General features: G+C 37.2%; 3 protein-coding genes and 1 non-coding gene across 5 annotated transcripts; all 4 read right to left on the bottom strand.

The window, feature by feature from the left end:
* Window positions 1–101: 101 nt before the first annotated feature.
* On the bottom strand, window positions 102–5932 carry LOC122303414 (NAC domain-containing protein 82-like). Of its 2 annotated transcripts, XM_043115191.1 has the most exons (4): window positions 4801–5932; window positions 4421–4701; window positions 897–2909; window positions 102–803 (listed from the first exon to the last, which is right to left on the bottom strand). In XM_043115191.1, the coding sequence occupies exons 1-3, from the start codon at window positions 4895–4897 to the stop codon at window positions 2685–2687; spliced, it is 603 nt and encodes a 200-aa protein (XP_042971125.1). In that variant the 5' UTR covers window positions 4898–5932; the 3' UTR covers window positions 102–803; window positions 897–2684. The 2 variants fall into 2 exon arrangements, with proteins under 2 accessions (XP_042971125.1, XP_042971126.1); XM_043115192.1 differs by lacking the exon at window positions 102–803 and having other exon boundaries at window positions 2769–2909; window positions 4471–4701.
* LOC122305943 lies at window positions 614–716 on the bottom strand. The gene has a single exon (XR_006241371.1). It is a non-coding gene; the product is annotated as a U6 spliceosomal RNA (small nuclear RNA).
* A 2005-nt stretch (window positions 5933–7937) lies between the features above and the next one.
* LOC122303413 (50S ribosomal protein L15-like) lies at window positions 7938–12472 on the bottom strand. The gene is made up of 4 exons (XM_043115190.1): window positions 11616–12472; window positions 9427–9510; window positions 9259–9348; window positions 7938–8435 (listed from the first exon to the last, which is right to left on the bottom strand). The coding sequence occupies exons 1-4, from the start codon at window positions 12003–12005 to the stop codon at window positions 8175–8177; spliced, it is 825 nt and encodes a 274-aa protein (XP_042971124.1). The 5' UTR covers window positions 12006–12472; the 3' UTR covers window positions 7938–8174.
* A 691-nt stretch (window positions 12473–13163) lies between these two features.
* Window positions 13164–16816, bottom strand: LOC122303411 (receptor-like protein EIX2). Its single transcript, XM_043115189.1, has 2 exons — window positions 13588–16816; window positions 13164–13420 (listed from the first exon to the last, which is right to left on the bottom strand). The coding sequence occupies exons 1-2, from the start codon at window positions 16653–16655 to the stop codon at window positions 13417–13419; spliced, it is 3072 nt and encodes a 1023-aa protein (XP_042971123.1). The 5' UTR covers window positions 16656–16816; the 3' UTR covers window positions 13164–13416.
* Between the last annotated feature and the right edge of the window lie 5106 nt (window positions 16817–21922).

The raw sequence follows: 21922 nt of genomic DNA, 5'->3' as shown, positions 1-21922 counted from the left end.
ATCCAAAGAAATACAAGCTGGCAAGGCTTGCTTACTGGCTGCAACTCAAATTAATAAATACAGAAGTTAATCAAAACTCAATGCCACCAACAATCCTAGAATATGGCAAGTTTCAACCGATCAGATTTTTCACGGTAGAGCAAAATTGGATCAATACAAAATACACTGTTGTACAATAATTATACTGAGTCTTGTGGGGGAAGTATGGGAAAATTCAGTGGCTGATCCAGATCAGATTTATAAAAACCAGAGTCCAGAGGAAATAAGCTTCCTACAATTGAAGCTGTATACATTTTCCATCGGTCCAAGTGTTCCCCAGATCTCCCAAGTCTGTAAATATCAAATCCATCAAAATGAAGTACAGCTGATCATTTACTCCATAACCATGTTTAACACGTCAATGGAAGCCGAAGCCACATTTGGATCTATACTCTAAAAGAACTAATCAATAATATAATTAGAATCCTATTTGAACTATTATATAAAGAACTTCTCATTTCTAAACAATGTGATATCCCATGCACCACATACTCTAATCACTTATCAGTCAATGTAGGGTACCACAATCTTCCTCCCTTATATTCTTGGCAAGTCCCACATTTCTGATTGGGATAAACTTTGATACCATTTCTCAATTTGTACATGTCATACTTGCGTAGGGGCCATGCTAATCTTCGCCATATCGTTCCAATTTTATCGGATGTCACCAATTCTACAAGTCCTAGGATTGAAACCTGAATCGGATACCATTTGTAACGCTCTAATGAAATCCCAAGCCACATCTGGACCTTAAAAATGTCACACTGGACAATGACCATTGGAAAATATGTCATACTTTTAAAATGTCACACTAGATGAAAAACACAAGGAAAAAAATGGCAAAGAAGTTTACGCACCTTATTTTTGTCATCTTCATTCTAGATCAAAGTGCTATTTTCCATATAGGAAGCGAGCATTGAAAGGGCATCATCCTCATTAGTTTATTTTTGTCATCTTCATTCGAGATCAAAGTATTGTCTTCCATAAAGGAAGCAAGCCTTGAAAGGACATTATCACCAATATATTTTTTTTTTTCAATAAGACATCATCACCAATAATTTTTTTTTTTTTTTTTTTTTTTATAAGTAAAAGATAAATATTATTGATCATAAAAAAACAGGCATGGCCTTTGTATACAGGAAGTATACATCAGGTACCTAAAAACATTCTACGAGCTAGGAATCAAAGACAAGAAATCATGAACATTGTCCCCATTTAGTACAATAGCAAAGAACCAAAGCAATTAAGTTTGAAAGAAAAAGTTCTTTAGCTCCTCCATAGTGCGTTCCTTGTCTTCAAAACAGCGCGCATTTCTTTCCAACCAGATACACCACATGATACATAGTGGAATCATCTTCCATACTGCTGCCACTTGTTGGCAACCTTGTATCTTCCTCCAACTCCCCAGCTGTCCACTACCCTCAAAGGCATAACCCAAGCAATGTTGACCCTTTGGAAAATCCCATCCCATATCTCCCTTGTGATTTCACAATTTAATAGAAGGTGATCCACAGATTCTCCATTCTTTTTGCACATATAGCACCAATTCATCATTACACACCCCCTCTTCCTCAAGTTATCCGTGGTCAAGATCTTCCCAAGTGCTGCGTTCTAGACGAAGAATGCTATTTTGGAGGGTACACTCGACCGCCAAATATTCTTCCAAGGAAACGGAGGGTGGTTTTGTGTGGTCAAAATTTTGTAATACTCCTTTACCGTAAATTTCTTCTGATTATTAAACCTCCACTTCACACGGTCACACTGTGCCATAGGAGTCCCCATGGAGTATAGAAGGCTGAAAAGATCTGAAATAGAAGATAATTCTCAATTATGAAAGTCCCTGTTGAAAAGAACATCCCATTGAAAAGTGCCATTATAGAGGGACCGCATATCCGCAACCGAAGCCTCTCTATTAGCAACAATACTATAAAGGTTTGGGAAAGCTTTTTCCAAAGCATGCTCTCCACACCACACATCCCGCCAAAAACTGATTCTATTGCCTTCTCCCACAACGAATCGAATATGATTCTCGAAACAAGACCACCCCCTCCTTATAAACTTCCATAAATCCACACCATACCCCCCTCTCCCTTCGTTGGAACACAACCGCCCCAAGTATCTCCATGGAGAGCGACAATGATTTCCTTCCACAATGCATCTCCCTTCGATTGGTATCTCCATAACCATTTCCCCAAAAGAGCTTTATTGAAAGTTCTCAAGTCACATACTCCCAACCCCCCCTGTACGACTGGATCACAAACTGTTTTCCATCTAACCCGATGAAATTTCTTCTCCTCCCCCATACCCCCCCAAAGGAACGCCCTAAAGAGTTTCTCAATTTTGTTTCCCACCCCTGCTGGCAATGGGAACAAAGATAGAAAATAAGTGGGAAGGTTCGTCAGGGTGCTCTTAATAAGAGTGAGTCGACCCCCTTTCGATAAGTACATCCATTTCCAACCAGCCAGTCTTTTCTCTATCTTCTCCACTACCCCATCCCAAATCGCTCTAACGAAGTATCAGCATGCCCTGCTGGAAGAATACCAACATCACCAAGAACTATACATAACTCCTCTATAACACTGTCATTAGTGGTAACTGCTGGAAGACCCTTGCTGTCAGATGCCATAGTTTGAGGTAAACATGACTCAGAAAATGTGCCATCCAAAAAAGGGTACACGTGATAGCCAAACTGTTACAGTCAGTAGCAGCACACAGGTTGGTGTAGAAAAACAAAGAGTAGGGCCAGCTTCTACACAGTTGACTTCATTGTCATCATTCCAATCTTCCTCCTTAAATGGTGTGCCGTATTGGGCACCATTCCTAGGGCCTAGGCCATCCTTCTGGAAAATCATACAAAGCACATGCGTGTTCTACAGATAAAAATCATCACAAGAATGAATTCAAATATAGGCACCATAACACCATTAATCAGTTTTGTATATGCAGGAAAAGTAACCTAGAAATAATGTCTAGACAGTGACAAAAAGCACCAGTGCACCACCAAAAGATTCAAAAGATAACTAATATGTGATACTCCCATCTAGTTTTATTTATTTTTCATATTGGCAAAGCCAAGATGTAATTATTTCTTTATTGTATTTGTTGCTCCATTTTTATTTTCAGATGGGAAAAGGGTAGTTAAGACTTTTTTTTATCAATGAACAAGAATTCTATAAACTTAGCCTTAAAGGTTCACAAATTTTAAAGAATGCAACCTTTTAGGAACAACAATGGAAGGTCGCATGCCTGTACACATTCATTTTAGCACGTGGAAAAATGGAACATTTACAAATTTTCTTTTATAGGTAAGCAAGAATTTTATTGATGAAAGCATTAGGCAGAGCACAAGAACATCTACAAAATGGAAAGGTTAATAGATAATGCGGGATGGAATAAGGGGTTACTTAGGAAATGAGATGAGATGAGAATTTTGTTAATATTAGTAAGATTGTTTGTGAATAATAGTGAGATAATTTGAGTTAAATATTTACTAGATTTTGGGAAATGAGAGAGTAAAAGTAGAATAAAAATATTATAAAATTAAAATATTGTTAGAATATAATTTTTTAATATAATTTTTGTTTTAAGATTTAGAAAAGTTGAATTATTTTTTGTTTTTTATTTGAAAGTTTGAGAAAGTTGTAAAGGTTAGTTTGAAAAAGTTGTAATGATTAGTTTGAAAGTGTTTGTTTTTTAATGATGTTTGAGAAAGAAATGAGATGGGATAGGATGAGATGAAAAATATTATGCTGGGTTCCACAGAACAACAAATTCAATCGACAAGAACCACCTTTAAGTAGAGATAATGATTTTCAACCAGCTGTGGTATGTCTCCCAACCATTCACAATGAATGGACTGAATGATGCAGCGAAAAACATTGTTGCTAAGAATATATATAGAGGAGAGAGAGAGGGGGGGGGGGGGAGGAACAAACTGTATTATCTATAGTTGCAGCATCCAAATAGATAGGACAACATTTTATCCTTTTTTCAATCTATCAAAAAAATATCATTTGGGCAATTGAAACGCAAGAGGCTAGAAATAGTTCCTTTTGTCAATTCCAAAACCAAAACCAAGGTAATTTCAATTAAGATGAAAAAAGAATAGACAACTTGGCGTTAAACTGACAAGTAATTAATCCTCAACCAAAAACAAGGTAGTTTCCAATTTCTGAAGCATGCCTAAAACAACTAAGTAGGACGGAAACTTCCTTGTGCATTTGTGTGTGTGGTTATGTGCATGGGTGTGCATCAGATACAACTTTGGTTTTTAAAACCGTGTGGCTCTGAAGTATAACCACACACAGATAGATATATTTATATATATATATATGAATTTGATCCAAGAAACGAGTATAAGTGACAAATAACCAAGCATTACTTGAATAACTCCTTTATTAGCCATATTCTTATCTTCCAGTCCATACTTACGCATAACCCAATTCGTTTGTTCCCCTTGTGGTGCTTTTCCACTGTGAAAAATTGAAGTTTTTATCAAACCAACCAACTCTTCATTGTGATGAACAGGCCTATCCTTTCCGATGATTTTCCAGTACCCAACTTCAGTTGCACAATTCATTATAGCCCCATTTGAGTATTTGTTTTTCTCCACTGGGCAAAAGAAGTACCATTTAAGATCACAACTTCTCGAGCTTGGTCTATCTGATGAAGGAAAAGGCAAACCACAGTAAGAAACACCCCAAAAGCACAATACGTTCATCATGCAAACAAAAGCATGTATGTAAGACTCTTCCCATGTACCTGGAAGATCCCATGGGGCAAACTTGTAGATATCAACCTCTGCAATGGCTTCAAAACAGAACCCCTTCCCCATTATTTTCCACTTTAGATAGAACATAACCAGCTCAACATCAGTTGGATGAAATTGAAACCCCAAAGGCAGCAGCGATTTTTTTTCCCATCAATTAATTCATAAAGAAGTCCCACAGTACTGTCTTCCACCAAAACAATTCTAAGTCTAAATAGAATGCAAGAGGGTTTGCACAAAAAAGAAAAAAAATGAAAAGTCCAATGCCAGGCCTCCCCCGATTCATGAAACCAAAACTGCACCAAATTGATTATATTGGTTACAAGAATCGGGGGAGGCTCTATTGGAAGATCTTGTTTTGGCATTGGACTTGACGGTTTAATTTTTTCCTTACTTTTGTGTAAAGTTTCATTCTAGTCACATTCTAATTATTGTCAGTTGATTGTTTTGGTGGAAGACAGTAGCAGTGTTAGACTTTTGTTTGAATTGTTTGATGGGAAAAAGTAAGAACACAAATCAACCAACTAATATTTTTTTTTCAAAGGAACCGCAGATAACATTAACGTGGGACAAGCTCTAGTAGATTTTAAGAATATCCTGAAAACGCCTAAAACCCCCAACGAAAAATATCAAATTAAGGAAAACAGACAAACGATGCGATGAACTTTCACCAAATCGATGAGAAATCAGACTCTATTAACGCGTGGGGATATATATCAGATAACTACTCTGAAATGACCCAATTGCTGCAAATACGACCTTCAAACGAAACAATGGAAAGGAAAAGTAAAAATAAAAAATCAAATTCTGTTCTTAACAGAATAAACCCAGATTGTAAGCCCACAAACAAAAACGAAAAAAACAAAACCAAGAAAACCCTAGCATACAAAACGAGAAGAAATTACCAGGTAAGGTTTAACAGGAAAACTAAAACCTCAAGAGACAGCCATAAACATTGAAACAAAACCCTAAAACCCAATAAAAATCAAAGCAAATAATAGGAAACTTAGGAAGAGACCCAACAGAGTACAGACCACACCTGAAGCGAGAGAGAGAGCACTCAGAGCAGTAGTGTTATTGGCCAGGGGAAGCTTGACATGCAATCCACCGTTTTAGATTCGTTGGCTTACTTTTCAATACTGCATTTGTTTTTGGAAAGGAAAAATATAGTTACGACTATAATTGTGTATTAATTTATGTATTGATGTGATGTGATTAGTTAAAAAATAAATTTTATCAAAAATAATATTAATTTAAAATTTAAATATGAATAAATCAGTATTGATATACAGATTAACACGTGATTATGCTTATATATAGCAAAACTCTTTTAGAAAATATTAATGAATACACTCAAATTTATTGTTCAATATTATTATTCAAATTTATTGTTCAATATTGTTATTCACATATTTTAATTTTTTTTTACTTAATGGTTAAAAAAAGTATTATTATTCAAATTATATATATTTTTTATTTTTTTCTTATTAATTAAAAATGTTAAAAAATTATTTACAAAAAAAGAAAAATAAAAATAAAAATAATTCTTATATTTATAGTAATAAGATGCCTAACGATAAGTGCTAGATAGCTGCTAGTACTATCTTTTATTTTTAATATTTATTGCATGATATAATTTGAACTAACCTCATTCAAATTAGAAGTTAACGTTACGTTTGAGTAGTGAGATTATTTTAATATTATTTAATATTTTATTATAATTTTTTACTTATTTTTATTACTATTTACTACTCTTTAATATTTATTATTAACAGATTACATCACTATTTAAATGTAGTCTAAACTCCCATTTAAAATAGTTTATCAATAATAATAAATTATTGATAAACAAGAATAAAATAATTTAAAAACAATTGTATTCTTAAAGATATCCTAAAATTTATCGGATGCTCCTCCTTTCGTTACATCAGTCATGTAATTTTTATAAATTCATTTTAACTATAAAATTTCTAAAATTTTTCCTAAACATCACTAAAATATTAAAAAAAAAATATTCTATTTCAAATGTTAAAATTTTTATTTAATCATTACTCAAGTAGAAAAATCAATACAACTTTTAAAAATTTTAAAACAAAAATAATATTAAAAATTATATTTCAACAAATTTTTAACTTTACCTATTCAATTTCACAAAATTCAATATAATATTTATTTTTAAAAAATTATTTTTATTGAGTTTTTTTCATCTTAGTTTAGAAACTAGTTAGTTTAAAATCAAACAATCTCATCTCATTTCATCTCATATAATTATTACAATTTTTTCAAATCTAAAACAAAATTAATATTAAAAAATTATATTGTAACAATATTTTATTCAATTTTCAACAAAACATTTCAATTTCATCTCATCTAAACTGTCTAACCAAATGAGACTAAACTTAAATAAATTATCACAATTCTTAAATATTTTCCAACACTTTTAATATCCAAACATTTTCTTCAGTTGGGAAGAAAAATCAATAAGACTTGAAAATTAATTGCCTATTCGTCATCCCCCAAGCGCAAAGATGATATCGTGTCGAGTTGAAGGCAGATCTAATCTTTGCACTTGGGGGCAACGACGCAATTAGAAGAGGTTCTAATCGAGGGGCATCCATTGCTAATTGAATACCCTTTCCAAACCCCTCTTCGGCCTGGGTTCAAGCTTTTAGACCACCTGAGAATTTCTAGAAGGGATCCATCACTTCAGGGTAAAACCCTACAAAACCAAAAAGCCGAACAATGCTATATACAATCTCCATTTAGGGACTACAATGTATGTTTAAACAATTTTATCTTTAAAATTTTTAAAAATTATAAAATATCTCTCTTAAAATAATATTTTCTCATTTAATAAAGAGGAATGTAGTCTCAAAGTGGGATTGCTAATAGAATTTCGCTCTCATAGCCGAGTATAATGGACAGTCCAGACCGATATGAAGCATTTTTGGTGGTGGCAAATTTAAATTGATTGGCACCAAGCTGCCTGAAATAATTGCTTCAAGTAAGACTTTCTAGTTTCTATATCTCAAACTGGTTTTAGTTAATCAAGAAACTAAGAACCCAAATGTGTCTAGATCCGTTGACCCAGTGTTCAACAAAACGTCCAAGATACAAATTTTTTAAAAAAAAGGTTTGAAATAAGGTAGGCAATGACAGAGTACAAGCTTCCTTGGCTTTTGTTGATTTGCTCAAAAAATATTTGCCCCGTCTTCGATCAGAATTTGGTTTGCAGAGCAAAAGCTAGCGCTGTGCAAAGATTCTGAAAGGACTCCATCTAAAATCCGACAAGAACAAATTAGCTAACTTAACTGCTCAGCATCAAAATACAAATTCTCAAATGAGCCAACAAACTTTGGTTGGTTTATTATGCAGATGAACTGGAGGATATGTCCTCGTCAACTGAAAACGGTATAGGTTTGGTTGGGGCAGGCAATCGGCCGATGCTATCAACTTTATCTCTTTGTTTAGGCGGAGGCCTAGCTGCTTTTGGCAACAACCTGCCCTTCTTTTCAAACCACTCCGGCTTGAGCAGTGCTCGGAAGCCTAATTTGTTGTAATAAACTCTTCTGACAGACCCACCAGCAGCTTCAACTGCTTCTTTTGCCCTAACAGTGACCCTTGAGACCTGTGAACTTCATACATAAGTATGATTTTGGATTTCCATGCAGAGTGCTCTACATGCGATTTAACAAAAAATGCACGATAAAATGCATCAGTGTTTATACTTTATTGACAGACTTGTGTGCGCGCACAAAGGCACATAAAGATACCCTAATGAACTACAAAAAGGTTACCCAACTTGAGCATGTGATGTCTTGTCGGAAAAACAGAACACAAAATAATTATGTCAAACCCCAAGAGTCGCCAACACTCCTGCTTGCAAACTTTTACACAAACAAATACCTAAAACTAAAATAAAATAAGGCAGGACCCCTCAGACCTACCCCTTGGGTGTAACCCATAGATACAGAACCTCACCCATCAGAATGTTATATTATATAATCCAGGGAACCCCAAATGCAAGTTAAACCCAAGATGTCTAAGTCTATAGATCACTCCAATCCCACCCCGAGGGATAACTAGTCCTTCCAAATTTGAAAAAGAGAATTATATAAAAAATAATTTGATATATGATTCTCCGAACACAATGCAAATGCAATGAAACCATCGAATTCTACACCATGATGCCATCCTATATAGCATCAATGCAAAAGTAGCATATAGATATGTACGTATGTACGTGTAGATGACATCATTTTTTTTCAAGTCAACTGATTCAAAGGCACTCTCAACGCACCACGTTGATGTCGGCATTGTTCAACCAACAAAAGCAACATCAAATGACAGCAGATCAACCAATGAAGAGCAAATCAACACTGATGCCTCAGCCATATGACAGAAAATGCATTGTCGGTATATAAAGATGAAATCCTGAAATAAAGAAATACCTCCAGATGAATTGGCCAATTTATTTGTTCAGCACCACGCCCCATCAATCTTACTCCATCTTTTATCTGCTTCCCTATTGCCCCTGTATCCTATTGTAATAGTTATAGCCAGAATGAGAGCAAGAGAGAATGAAAGGAATGGTTCAAAACTAGAAGAAGTCGCTGTACCTTGAGTGTTTTCATTGTAATTAATTCAGAAGAATCTATCTTCCCCGAATTTATAAGTTTGGCAATTTTTCCCAACCCTACTGGCTGCCCAAAAAAATAGAGATTTGTAAGATTGGCATTTATGCACAATCAGCTATCAGGAAGTGAATTGAAAGAAACACTACTGTAACCCTCTTTTCAAAGAGAAAGATCAAGATAAATCAACTTATTCTATATAATACAGGAATGGAGAAGTTGATAATGGTCCCTAGGCTCTACATGTAGATTCCTTGAACATTGAGATCATTACCATTATCATCATCACTATTAGTATTATTCTGTTTTCTACTAGCCAGAGAGAAGTTTTGCATTCAAATGTCATGCTCAAACCAAAAGCACCACGGGAGGCCAAGCTGAATCCCGTCTTATAGCACATTGTTCTTATGCTTACCAAAACATCTGACATTCCAACAACTCCAAAACTAAGAAAATGGAATTTACAAAGAGGATTCTAATGCTTAAAGGGGTACAAGTATCAGTCATGTGAATTTATTTTCTTTCTTTCTTTCTTTCTTTTTTTGATTGGCACCATGTGTTTGAGAACAAAGTCCCGACTAATCCCGGGGTGCACAAGCCCTCAGCAAAGAGTTTCCCGCATGTGAATTTCTATGAGGAAGGAAATAGTGGATTGTATAGAATAATACCATATTCAAAATGACTATTAAAATACTGACCGAAAACAAATATGGATATTAAAATGCTGGATTTGAGCGTTCAATTTGATCAATTTTTTTTTTTTTTTTATCAACTAACGTGGAAAAAGTGACCAATCTATTTTCTATAAATAATCAATAATATTGTAAAAAATGCAAGGCATAGCCCAAGTACACAGGTCATATCTATTTACATTACACACACCCAAGAGTTAGGAACAAGAAACCGATGTGAGGACTCTGGTTAGATTAACATATTCCAATGGTAGTAAGTTAGAAAGGGTTATTTCCCATGTTTTCAACAAATAACTTGCTTAAGTATCATTATTCTTTTCTTGGAAGTGCATTTGGAGTAAAGTGCCTTCCAAGGTTGCTTTCTTTGGTTGGACAGCCTCTCCTGGGAAAATCTGGACCATTGAAAACCTAAGGAAGTGTGGGCTTATTGTTATGAATTGGTGCTATACGTGTAAAAAATGTGGCAAATTGGTGGATCATTTAATACTTCATTGCAAGGTGGCAAGAGTGTCATGGGATGAGATTTTTTGAAGGTCTGTATTGGCATGGATTATGCCTAGAGGGTTGCGGAGCTTTTGCTTGTTGGAGTGATCTTTAGGGCAATTCTCATTTTGCTTATGTATGGAATTTGATGCCTTTATGTCTCATGTGATGCATTCGGCTTAAAAGGAATGGAAAGAGCTTTGAAAATTGAGAACACTCTTTGGACAAATTGATTCTTTCTCCACACCTTATTTCTCTAGGCTTTGGCTATTGTATTCAATGGGACTAGTATTCATGATTTTCTTGCATCTTTTCCCAGTTCTTAACTTGTAACTAGGTGTTCGATATCATAGACTGGCAATGCTCAGGATGCCATATACCAAATTTTCAACCAACTGTATGCTACCACTGAAAAACACTAGCATAAGTGATATTTACTAAATCAAGAGCACTCTCTTTACTTTAAGAATCATTATCCGCAAATCAGGATTTCAGTATTTCACGAGCTGGATCTACATTCATTATTTTTCATGTTTAAACTGAAAATTCGAGGACGAATTCAATGATAGAGCTTAAAGACAGAGAAAAACAAAGGCAACAACTACACTCATTTCTGTTTTCTTCTTTCACTATCATCTTTTGTTCAATTCCAATGCCATCATTAATACAAATCTCAAATCCACAAAAAGAGACAAAACTATAAAGAAAAAAAAGCTAGTTTTTCAAGTGTCCTTGCTTTCCCACCATTTTCTCAGAAAGACAACCATAATGTCCGATAATCTTATAGAAAAAGAAGGAAAAAAAAGCTCGACTAACTACCTGCTCCATCGTACTTTCAACCTATATCAATAAAGGTTATTTACTATCGAACTGTCAATCCCCCCCAAACAGAGAAATCATTAAACACACCGAAAATTCCACTTCTCACATTACTCCTCTTTCTCAGCAACCAAACAAACGTTAAAAGAAAACTAAAACAAACAAATACTAAAAATGTACCTGAAAAGTAAGGCTAAATGGGTTCTTGAAGCCACGCTTAGGCAACCGCCGGCGAAGCGGGGTCTGACCCCCTTCAAATCCGAGCTTCCCAGACCCTCTCGCCTTCTGGCCCTTGTGACCCCTCCCAGCCGTCTTGCCCTTCCCGGACCCAATCCCTCGGCCCTTCCTCGTCTTCTGCTTCCTGGGCACCTTATCCCTCAGATCGTTCAGGCTCAGAAGGCTGTAAGCCCTAAAACCGTCAAAGGCCAGATGCCCATTACGGTTAACACTAGAAATACGCAAAGGTCTCTGTAAGAACTGCAGGGGCTGGGATTGGGGAATGGCTTTGGTGCCGAATGAAGATATTAGGATTGAGGAGGAGACGAGGGACGCGAGTCTTCTTCTAAGCATGTTTCTTTCCACTCTCTGTTTCAATTTTATTTTTCAGTAAATTCGCTGTGGGTTAGCGGTTTTTGTGGGTGGCATTTTGGGGGTGTAGGGTTGATGCAAGCTGGCGAACTGGTAGTCTGGTATGGTAGTGTTACCAGTGTAGGCTGTGTAGCCACGGCGGAGGAGACTCATGAGGTTTTAGGGAGCAATGTATGGGTTGGGATCCAGTGCGCTACTGCATTTGCTCGTGTTGAGTACCAGTGATCGTTCTACATCGAACGCCTAGGGAATTTCTATCTTTATTTTTATTAGTATAATATTTCTTTTTCTTTTGTTTTTTTTTTATTTTTTATTTTAAATTTCAGCGAAGAATCTGTAATACCATTTATTCTGAAGAGAAAATGTGAGCCATATGAGAAAGTTTAGAAGAATTTTCCACACTCTCTCTCTCTCTACCAATCAATGTATCAAACAATGGAAGATACGGCCATGTTGATATTCTTTGTTCTTTGATTTTATCCGACGCTAAACCATAAGAAGCTGTAATAACATATATATATATATATATAGATATTAATATGTAATAGTTAATAAATAGATATATTAAGCCTTAACGAGATTAAAAAGAAAAGAATTTATAAATTAACGTAATTTATGACATGATGCATGCGTCATATTTAGGTTAAAAACATGAGTTTTTAGCCTGTGATCAGGATAATATTTGTGTTTATCAAGACACCATGTTCCTGCAGACCTAAATAGCCTAAAGAGAGATTAGTAGCGCATCTGAATTGACTTAAATGATTATGTCCTTTTGGAGGTCTTCCATGTGATACATTCTAGAAGAGTTTGAACATTCCCAGAAGAACGCCTATCGATTGATTTTGTTAGTATCTAAAGCTTTTCAAACTCCATACTTTCAATTGTTCTGTCTCAATGCTTTTGTCAGTTAAGGTGTCACGCTGCTTTGCTAGCTCAGAGGCAAAAATGTATCTCTCTCGTATAGTTTGGCACAATCACAAATTCCCAAGTGCAGTCTGCAGCAACGTATCCACCTCAAAATCCTTTTGAGAGGGAGTTGGAAACAACTCAACTTCCAATTTCTTTCTGTCTCTCCCTTCTTGATAAGAATGAATCATGATGCTTACAGAACGTATTGTTCATGCATGAAGCTGATTCTTTATTTGATAATTTTGAATTTATATTGAAACTATAATTTACTGACAGAAATATCTGAGTACATGCTAATCGAGAGCAAAACGTGTACCTGACCTTCACTCCCAAAATCAGGCAATACACTGCTTTTCTATGTACTGTGATGCTGGAATACATTCATTTCTATTTACATAGAATTTCAGCACAGCAGCTACTACCTCATTAATAGATGATACCTGGTCTCCAATTCTTCACCTTGGATCTTCATCCTGAATGCTTACCTATACATCAAAATCCAAGAACCATGAGATCGGGCCAATTACATATGTGCTTCAAAGAAATGATCATTGACAAAGAAATGATCAGGGAGATATCATCACTGGAGCAAATATAGAAAGGATGAAAGAGTGCAGCCTCCCATGAACAGCAGGTAAATACAATTGCTTACCAGCTCCATTCCATGTGGTTGCTCCTGGACCTTCTACTTGGCGTGGCCCCCCTTTTTCTAAATGCTGAGATTGTCTTCTCTTTGACATCATCCACAAAGTTGAAATATGCATCTCTCCAATTCTTCTTGTACAGCATGACACCAAGAACTCCCCACAATCCAGTCACGTACCCTGCAGACATAGAGATGTAAAACCATTTCATTTCAGATCCATTTCCTTCATCTTCAACTTCATTGGGAGATGGAGGTGGCTCATCGCTTGCACACTTCGGTAACGGAAAGCCACAGAGTTCAGAGTTTCCAATGTAAATGGAAGGATCATCCAAGGTTTGCAGCTGATTGCCTGATGGGATTCCTCCTGACAGGTCATTGTAGGACAAGTTCAAATGGCTTAGAGAAGTCAGGGCAGACATGCTTGGTGGAATTGAGCCAGAAAGCTGGTTGCTAGACAAGTCCAGAGATTCTAATGATCTTATGTTGCCAATCATGGCAGGCATATTCCCTGTCAACTGATTATTGGACAAGTTCAAGCCACGTAGTCGTACAAGGATTGCCAACTCTTCTGGGATGGTTCCCATCAGTGTATTACTCGAGAGATCCATATTAATTAGGTACTTCAGCGTCTTGGTGTACTCGAGTTGTTTCCCTTTCATGAACTGAACCATGTTTTCTCCATACGTAGTTGACCATAAATAGATACCAATATCACTTGTCCTGACCCCTGTTGTCATGCCCTTTAAATTGCCAAAACAAGTAGGAATTGTTCCTGATAGATTATTCTGCGCGAGGTCCAGAACCTGAAGCTCAGCGAGGCGGCAGATTTCTAAAGGAATAGTGCCATCAAATTTATTTGATCGTAGACGAAGAATTTCAAGGCTCAACATATTCTCTCCAATCCATCTAGGTATATTTCCAGATAATCCATTTTCACCAGAGTCTAAAATAACCATGCTTGTACAATTTTTCAAGGATGATGGCAGCCCTCCCTGGAGAGTGTTATTGCTCAGGTGCAAAGACTGCAATGATGTTGCATTTCCTAATGAGATTGGGATGACCCCAGAAAGATTGTTGGCTGAAAAATCTAGAACAACCAAAATCTTGAAATCGCTCCAGCAATCTGGAATATCACCATATAACCTGTTTTTTGAGAGATCAAGAACTCGCAGGGTATTTATTTTGCACAACGACTCTGGAATAGAACCAGTTATTTGATTGCCAGAGAGGAGTAAATTGTCCAATGTAGGTGTCCTGTTGCCTATATCTTGTGGAATTGGACCTGATATTAAGTTGTCAGTGAGATCCAATCTGTTCAAAATAGAAGGAAAAGCTATCAGGGGGCCTTCGATTTTGTTTGAACTCAAGTACAGATTCATGTAGACAGAATCTGGCTTCAAAAATGTTGGCAGCCTGCCCCTGATGTGGTTGAAGGATAGGTCCAAATAGGAAAATTTCAGGTTGGGAAACCACCGAGGCAGAACATCTGAGATGCTTGTGTTGGAGAGATATAGTGTGGTGATCCTTTTTTGCATTTGAAGCCAAGCAGGAAATTGAGGCCCAATAATGCAAGACCTCATGTTTATGTAATTGAGTTGAAATGGGGGGACCCAGTCAGGATTTACTTGCAGAACCAGAGAGTTGATACTAATGTCTAATTCTTCTAATCTTGAGAGGTTAGCAAAGTGGAGTTCGGACATGGTTCCTCGCAAGGAATTGGTTGACATGAGTAATTTCTCAAGCAAAGAAAGTTGCCCAAAAGATTCTGGAACTGTTCCATTTAGATGATTGTGAGAAAAATCCAACATTCTCAAGTTGGACAATCTTCCATATGATGCTGGAATCGGACCATAGAATGAGTTGTTTGCAAGATCAAGGATTTTTAGATTCTCAAACCGAGAAAACCAATCGGGTAAAGGAGTGCTAACCTTGTTCCATCTCAAACTCAGTTTCTCTAGACTGCTTCCAATGCATCCAGATGCATCTTTAGAAGGGTCTGATATTGTTTCATTCAATCTGTTCATGGTTAAATCTAACACTTTCAAGCTACAAAGATTCCACAAAGAACTTGGTATGCCTCCCACAAACGAATTAAAAGACAGGTCTAGGACTAGAAGAGAAGCAAGGTTTCCCAAAGCATTTGGGATTTCACCACTTAAGTTATTATAGCCAACATTGAGATGCACAAGGCTTTTCAGGTCAGCCAACCACAGAGGAATTGTAGAATCAAGTATATTGGTTGAAAGATCAAGGAATTTGAGCGCGCTCATGTGCTGAATAATATCAGGGATAGGACCTTGAAGTTTGTTTACACTGACATCAAAGTGCTCAAGAAACGTGGAATTAACATAATCATGGAACAGATCAACATGATTTCCAAGACCACATGATGACAAGCGTAAATGAACCAACAAGGGAATCTTGTTGAGTACCTGAACCAAGTCAGAGGCGTTCTGAAGATTCACCCAGCTCAAGTCGAGGCGTCGCAAAGATGAAAGATGGGAAAGCCATTGAAGGTTACGGACTGAGAGCTGAAATTCATATTCACTTGGACCGCTACTAAGATCAAGATCATGCAGCATAGAGAGAATACCGAGTTGATCAGGAACTACTCCATTGAAGCGAGCATTAGACAGATTAAGATATCGTAATCTTTGCAATGAACCAAAGAAAGTGGGAATGGGGCTTCCCATGAAATCGTTCCAGCTCAAGTCCAAGTGCTCCAAATATTTCAACTCCAACAAGGATGAGTTGACGGCTTTGGCTTTTAACTGATTGGAAACTTCAATGAAGTATCCATTCGAATCTGCATGAACCGGATTGTGGAGGTCAAGCTTGATAACATTTCTGGCGTCATTGTTACAAGCAATTCCTTCCCATGTACAACAATCTTTGCCTGTCCACGAAGAGAGCCGATTCAGGCTGCCATTGATGAGGCTGTCTTTGAACTTCAGAAGAGCCAGTCTCTCAGCTTCTATGCAGCCAAGACTTGAGGTTGCACCCCAACACAAGAATGAGATTTGAAGGAAGAAAGCAGCAAACGCAAGGATGATATGGGTGCTGTAGCGCCCCATGATGATCAAGTTACTCTCAAGGCTGAATCAAGCAATACGTACCTAGTTTATCTATATATGGAGACAAATAGCAGGCTGTATCCCACGCACCACGAAGACGACAAGAGTGGTGTGATAACAATATTTTCATTTACCAAAGTTGTGTCAATGGCTTGGAATTGATGGCTTTTATATATATAAAATTGAAGTGTTGGAAAATTGGTACAGGTTTGCTATAGAATATTGTGATCCTGGCTTTCTGTACAGTAAATTATCTAAATTTTCTTGAAAACTATTACATTTAGTCCACTCGTGTCACTTCGGATCCAATAAACAAGTTGAAGCCTAAATACAAAGTATCGGTCCTAGCTGACTGAAGGGAAACGTTCTCTTTACGTTGTCCAGATCTAAAACGACCCGGAAAAAGTGGGCAAGTCAAATATGGCAGCCATTGCCTAGGAAATATATATATATATATATATAGCCGATTGTGGTCTAAGAAATTTTATTGTTATGGTCCAAAGAAAGGGTACGTAGCCTGAACATAGGTATGGTAATATTTTATAAATATTATATATTATAATATTTTGTGTTTAGGTATATTGATTGTATTTCTTTATTATACATGCCAAGTTTATTACGTACACTATAAATACTAGGTTGTCCTTCTTGTACATTATCAATACATACTGAATATACACAACTTTCTATGACGATGTACGTACAGTACTTTTCCATTCACCGGGAGATCAAAATGACGAATTCTCATTCTTTTTTGCTGAAAATGAAACGATGAAAATGCATAAAATTAGTCACCAAAAGTCATATTTCTTCTAGTGTGACTCCTTTTCTCTTTAAACTATAAATTATGAGTTTCTAGAAAGTAGCTAGCTCCAAGCTGATCATCTAGAATTGGGTAGTGTGACGTCCTAACCTCATCATCTATTATTATTATTATTAGGTCCAAATTGAGGCACAGTTTGAACTTTGAAACATGCAAGACCATTGCTTGCTAATTCTTTGGAATTTGGAATTAATTGGCGGATGAGTCCAATAGAACTTTAACCTATTCTATATAAGTTAGAATAATCACAACTTCTGCGAAAAACTCGTGATGCTGTTTAAGTCCTATGGGGAAATTTTTTTTTTTTTTTTTTTGATCACCAAAGAAACATAGTGTTATTCATCAAAACATCCATTACATCAAAGCATCATGACTAATAACTTGAGAAACAAACTCAGGAAAAGAATGCCACCAAATTACAAGATCATCTATATGCCATGAATGTCTAGCTAAACAATGAGCCACAGCATTGGCCATCCGACCCTTATGCTTTATAGAAACTTTAGGAAATCTTTGCAAGAGCCTTCTGATCTCAAAGACCAAGTTCCCCCAGATAGAATCCTGATCTGTAGCAAGAGTTTGTACCACCAGAAGGGAATCTAGTTCCACCTCAAGCTCAGCAATTCCCAGAGGTAAGCAAATCTGAAGGCCTCTTAACACAGCCAGAAATTCAATCTCCATTGGGTCTGTTACTTCATGTTCTGGTTTACAGGTTGTGAAAATCACCTGTCCCTTCTCATCTCTTAGAACCATTCCTACTCCCGAGCTGCACTGGTCCTGAAAGATAGCACCATCAGTATTAAGCTTCAAGGCACCTACCTGTGGAGCTATCCAATTACACACAGGCTTTACTCCCTTTCTCTGATCTGCTAGAGCTGATTTCTGTTCTTGCTGAAGTGAAAAAGCTTGATCCATAACTTGCTGAGGAGACAATCTTTGCTGCTCAAAGAGAAATTTATTCCTTCTGTGCCATAACCCCCATGTGCATAAAGCCATTGATTCCATCTCCTTTTCCTTTTTGCTTAATGCCAGCTGAAGCATAATCTGTACAAAGTCCAATAATCCTGAAGCTCCCTGCAGAAACTTGAGCTGCTCCAACAATGCATCTTTAAAAGTCACACAATTAAGCAAAGCATGATTTATATCTTCCTCCTCCATTCTGCACCATGGACACATAGCATCTGTCACCACCTTTTTAACTAACAGATTCTTTAAAGAAGGTAAACCTTCTTTACAAACCCTCCATACAAAAATTTTCACTCGAGTAGGGACTTGCATTTTCCATATTTTCCTCCACATTGTTGTCTGATCTTCTCGAAATGATACCTCTCCTTCTTGGTTCCTGGCAGCATCAGCCAAGAATAGTCTATAAGCACTTCTAACACTAAACTGACCACTCTTCTCATGTTCCCATACCAACTCATCAGGCCTACTAATAGAGGTTAACACCATATGCAACACCTCTTCAGCTTCCCTTGGAGGTAAACATCTTCTAACCTTTTCCACATCCCAACTTCGAGTTCTGTCATCAATTAATTCAGAAACCTTCCAGTTTAATTGGGACTGAGTAGTGGAACCCGAGACAGGCACCAGTTTATGGTTTGGTAACCAAAAATCAGACCATATATTAATGGCCTTACCATCTCCAACCCTCCACTTACAACCTTTTAGGAGATATTGCTTAGCTTCCCATATACCCCTCCACACAAAAGAAGGATTTGCTCCTAGTTTGGCCTCTTTAAAACTTGTAGAATGGAAATATCTAGCTTTATATAATTGATGAAGCAGCAGACTTTCTTCTTTAAGGATACGCCAACTCTGCTTTGCAAGAAGAGCCAAGTTAAAAGTTCTTAAATCCTTAAAACCCATCCCTCCATGCAACTTAGACTTACACATTTTCCTCCAACTAACCCAACTAATCTTATTTTCCTCTTTTCTCTGCCCCACCAAAATCTAGCTATCAAACTTTCCAACTTTGAACACAAAGAGGCAGGTAATTTAAAGCAACTCATGGTGTAAGTTGGAATTGAGAGGGCTGCTGCCTTTATAAGTACTTCCTTACCCCCTTGAGATAACAATTTTTCCTTCCACCCTTGTAATTTAGTCCACACCCTATTTTGCAGCCCAGAAAAAGCTTGATGCTTTCCTCTACCCACCATTGGAGGCAATCCCAAATACTTATCATAATTTTGCTGCTGTTGGACACCCCAGAACTGCATAATCTCAGCTTTATTAGTGGAGGAGACATTCTTGCTAAAAACCATAGAAGTTTTTTCTTTGTTCACCACTTGCCCTGAAGCCTTTTCATAAACCTCCAATAAATGAAGGATATTTCTATTAGTTTGTGCTGTGGCCCTGCAAAATAACACACTGTCATCGGCAAACATAAGGTGGTTAATCTTTGGAGCACCTCTGCATACACAGATCCCTTCCACTACATCTTTGACATCAGCTTGTTTAAGGAGGGAAATAAGGCCTTCAGTACAGAAAATAAAAAGGTAAGGGGAGATGGGATCCCCTTGCCTTAACCCTCTTGAAGGATAGATTGGGCCTTTAGGTTCTCCATTCACCAAAATAGACAAAGAGACTGGTTTAACACACAGCATCAGTAAACTAGTCCACTTATCACCAAAACCCATAGTTTTCAGAACTGATTCCAAGAAATCCCATTCTATTCGATCATAAGCCTTACTCATATCAAGCTTTAGGGACATGTAACCTTTTCTTCCTTTCCTTTTCCTTCGAAAGAAGTGCACTAACTCATAGGCAATTAACACATTATCTGATATTAATCTTCCAGGGACAAAAGCACATTGAGAACCTGAAATTATCTGAGGCAGAATATTCTTTAATCTGTTTGCAAGAACCTTTGACACCAACTTATAAATAACATTGCAAAGGCTGATTGGCCTGAAATCAGAGACCAACTCAGCCTTTTTCTTTTTTGGAATCAATGTCACATAAGTGTGGTTTAGCAATGAAGGAAAACTTCCAGTGTTCAACACCTCTAAAACAGCTCTAGTAACATCTCTACCCATTATGGCCCAATATTTTTGGTAAAATAATGGAGCCATCCCATCAGGACCAGGAGCTTTTGTTGGATTCATTTCCTTTAAAGCTACATCAACCTCATCTGCCACAAACTCCATTTCCAGTTGTTATTTCATTTCTGCTGTAACTCGACCTGTTAGAGCCTCTAGGAACTGCATACTACCCCTTTGTGTTGAGGATGTAAACAGCTTCTTGAAGTAGTTTAGTATAACCTCATCCATATCTTCATTCACTCTCCAATTACCCATATCATCTTTAATCCCTTTTATCATATTCTTTGCTTTTCTCTGGGAGGCTTTATGATGAAAAAAACTGGTATTTTTATCACCTTCAGTCAGCCATAGGGCCCTTGACCTTTGTCTCCACATGATCTCTTGCCTTTCCAACCAATTTTGAACATCTATTCGAGCTTTCTTTAAATCATTGATTCTATGACCCTTTGGATCAGAAGCCTCAAGTCTTTTTAAAGTTTCCTTTGCCTGTCTGAGCTTTTTCTGCACATTACCAAAGCAATCCTTATTCCACTTTGCAAGATGTTCACCACATTGCTGAATCTGTTTGAGGACTCCCTCCATAGATCTATCCCCATTGATATTAACCCAAGCCTTCTCAATGAGTGGCTTACAGCCTTTATCTTCCACCCACATGGCCTCAAAACGAAATAACTTTTGCCCTCTCCTCTGAACTCTATCCTTTTGTAGTTGTAGTATGATGGGCACATGATCAGAATATGACACACTTCCATGACTTACAGTTGCCATAGGATATAAATTCTTCCATGCAAGATTGGCAAGACCTCGATCAAGCCTTTCACAAATGCTGTGTTGAGGTTCCCTTCTGTTACACCATGTAAATGGATTACCAATATAACCCAGATCCAGTAAACCACAATCATCAAGCAAATCTCGAAACTCCTGTATCTGTCTATCAGTTCTTACTCTGCCACCAACCTTTTCATTCCCACTGAGTACTTCATTGAAATCTCCCATCAAAAGCCAGCCCTGATCACGAGGAACTTGAATAGATCTAAGTAACTGCCACGTCTCATGTCTCCTGTTAGTTTCAGGCTGGCCATACACCCCAGTAAAATGCCAAGGAGCATAGTCAGTTGCAGAATCCTGAATGCTAGCATGAATATGGTGTTTAGAGTAATGCTTAATGGCCAACCTTACATCATTCTTCCACAACAAGGCAAGACCACCACTCCTCCCCTCACTACTTACTGCCAAACAATTATCAAACCCAAGCTTATACTTCAGGTTCTCCATAGCCTTAACTTGTAACCTGGTCTCTTGTAAAAACAAGACATTGGGACCTTCCTCCCTGACTAGATCAGAGAGAGCTCGAACTCCTTGTTGGTTCCCAAGCCCACGGGAGTTCCAACTGAGGAGAA

Source organism: Carya illinoinensis, chromosome 3 (assembly GCF_018687715.1).
Source record: "Carya illinoinensis cultivar Pawnee chromosome 3, C.illinoinensisPawnee_v1, whole genome shotgun sequence".
NCBI lineage: Eukaryota > Viridiplantae > Streptophyta > Magnoliopsida > Fagales > Juglandaceae > Carya > Carya illinoinensis.
The sequence above is the reverse complement of the archived record's forward strand: the minus strand, read 5'-3'. Positions and strand labels throughout refer to the sequence as shown.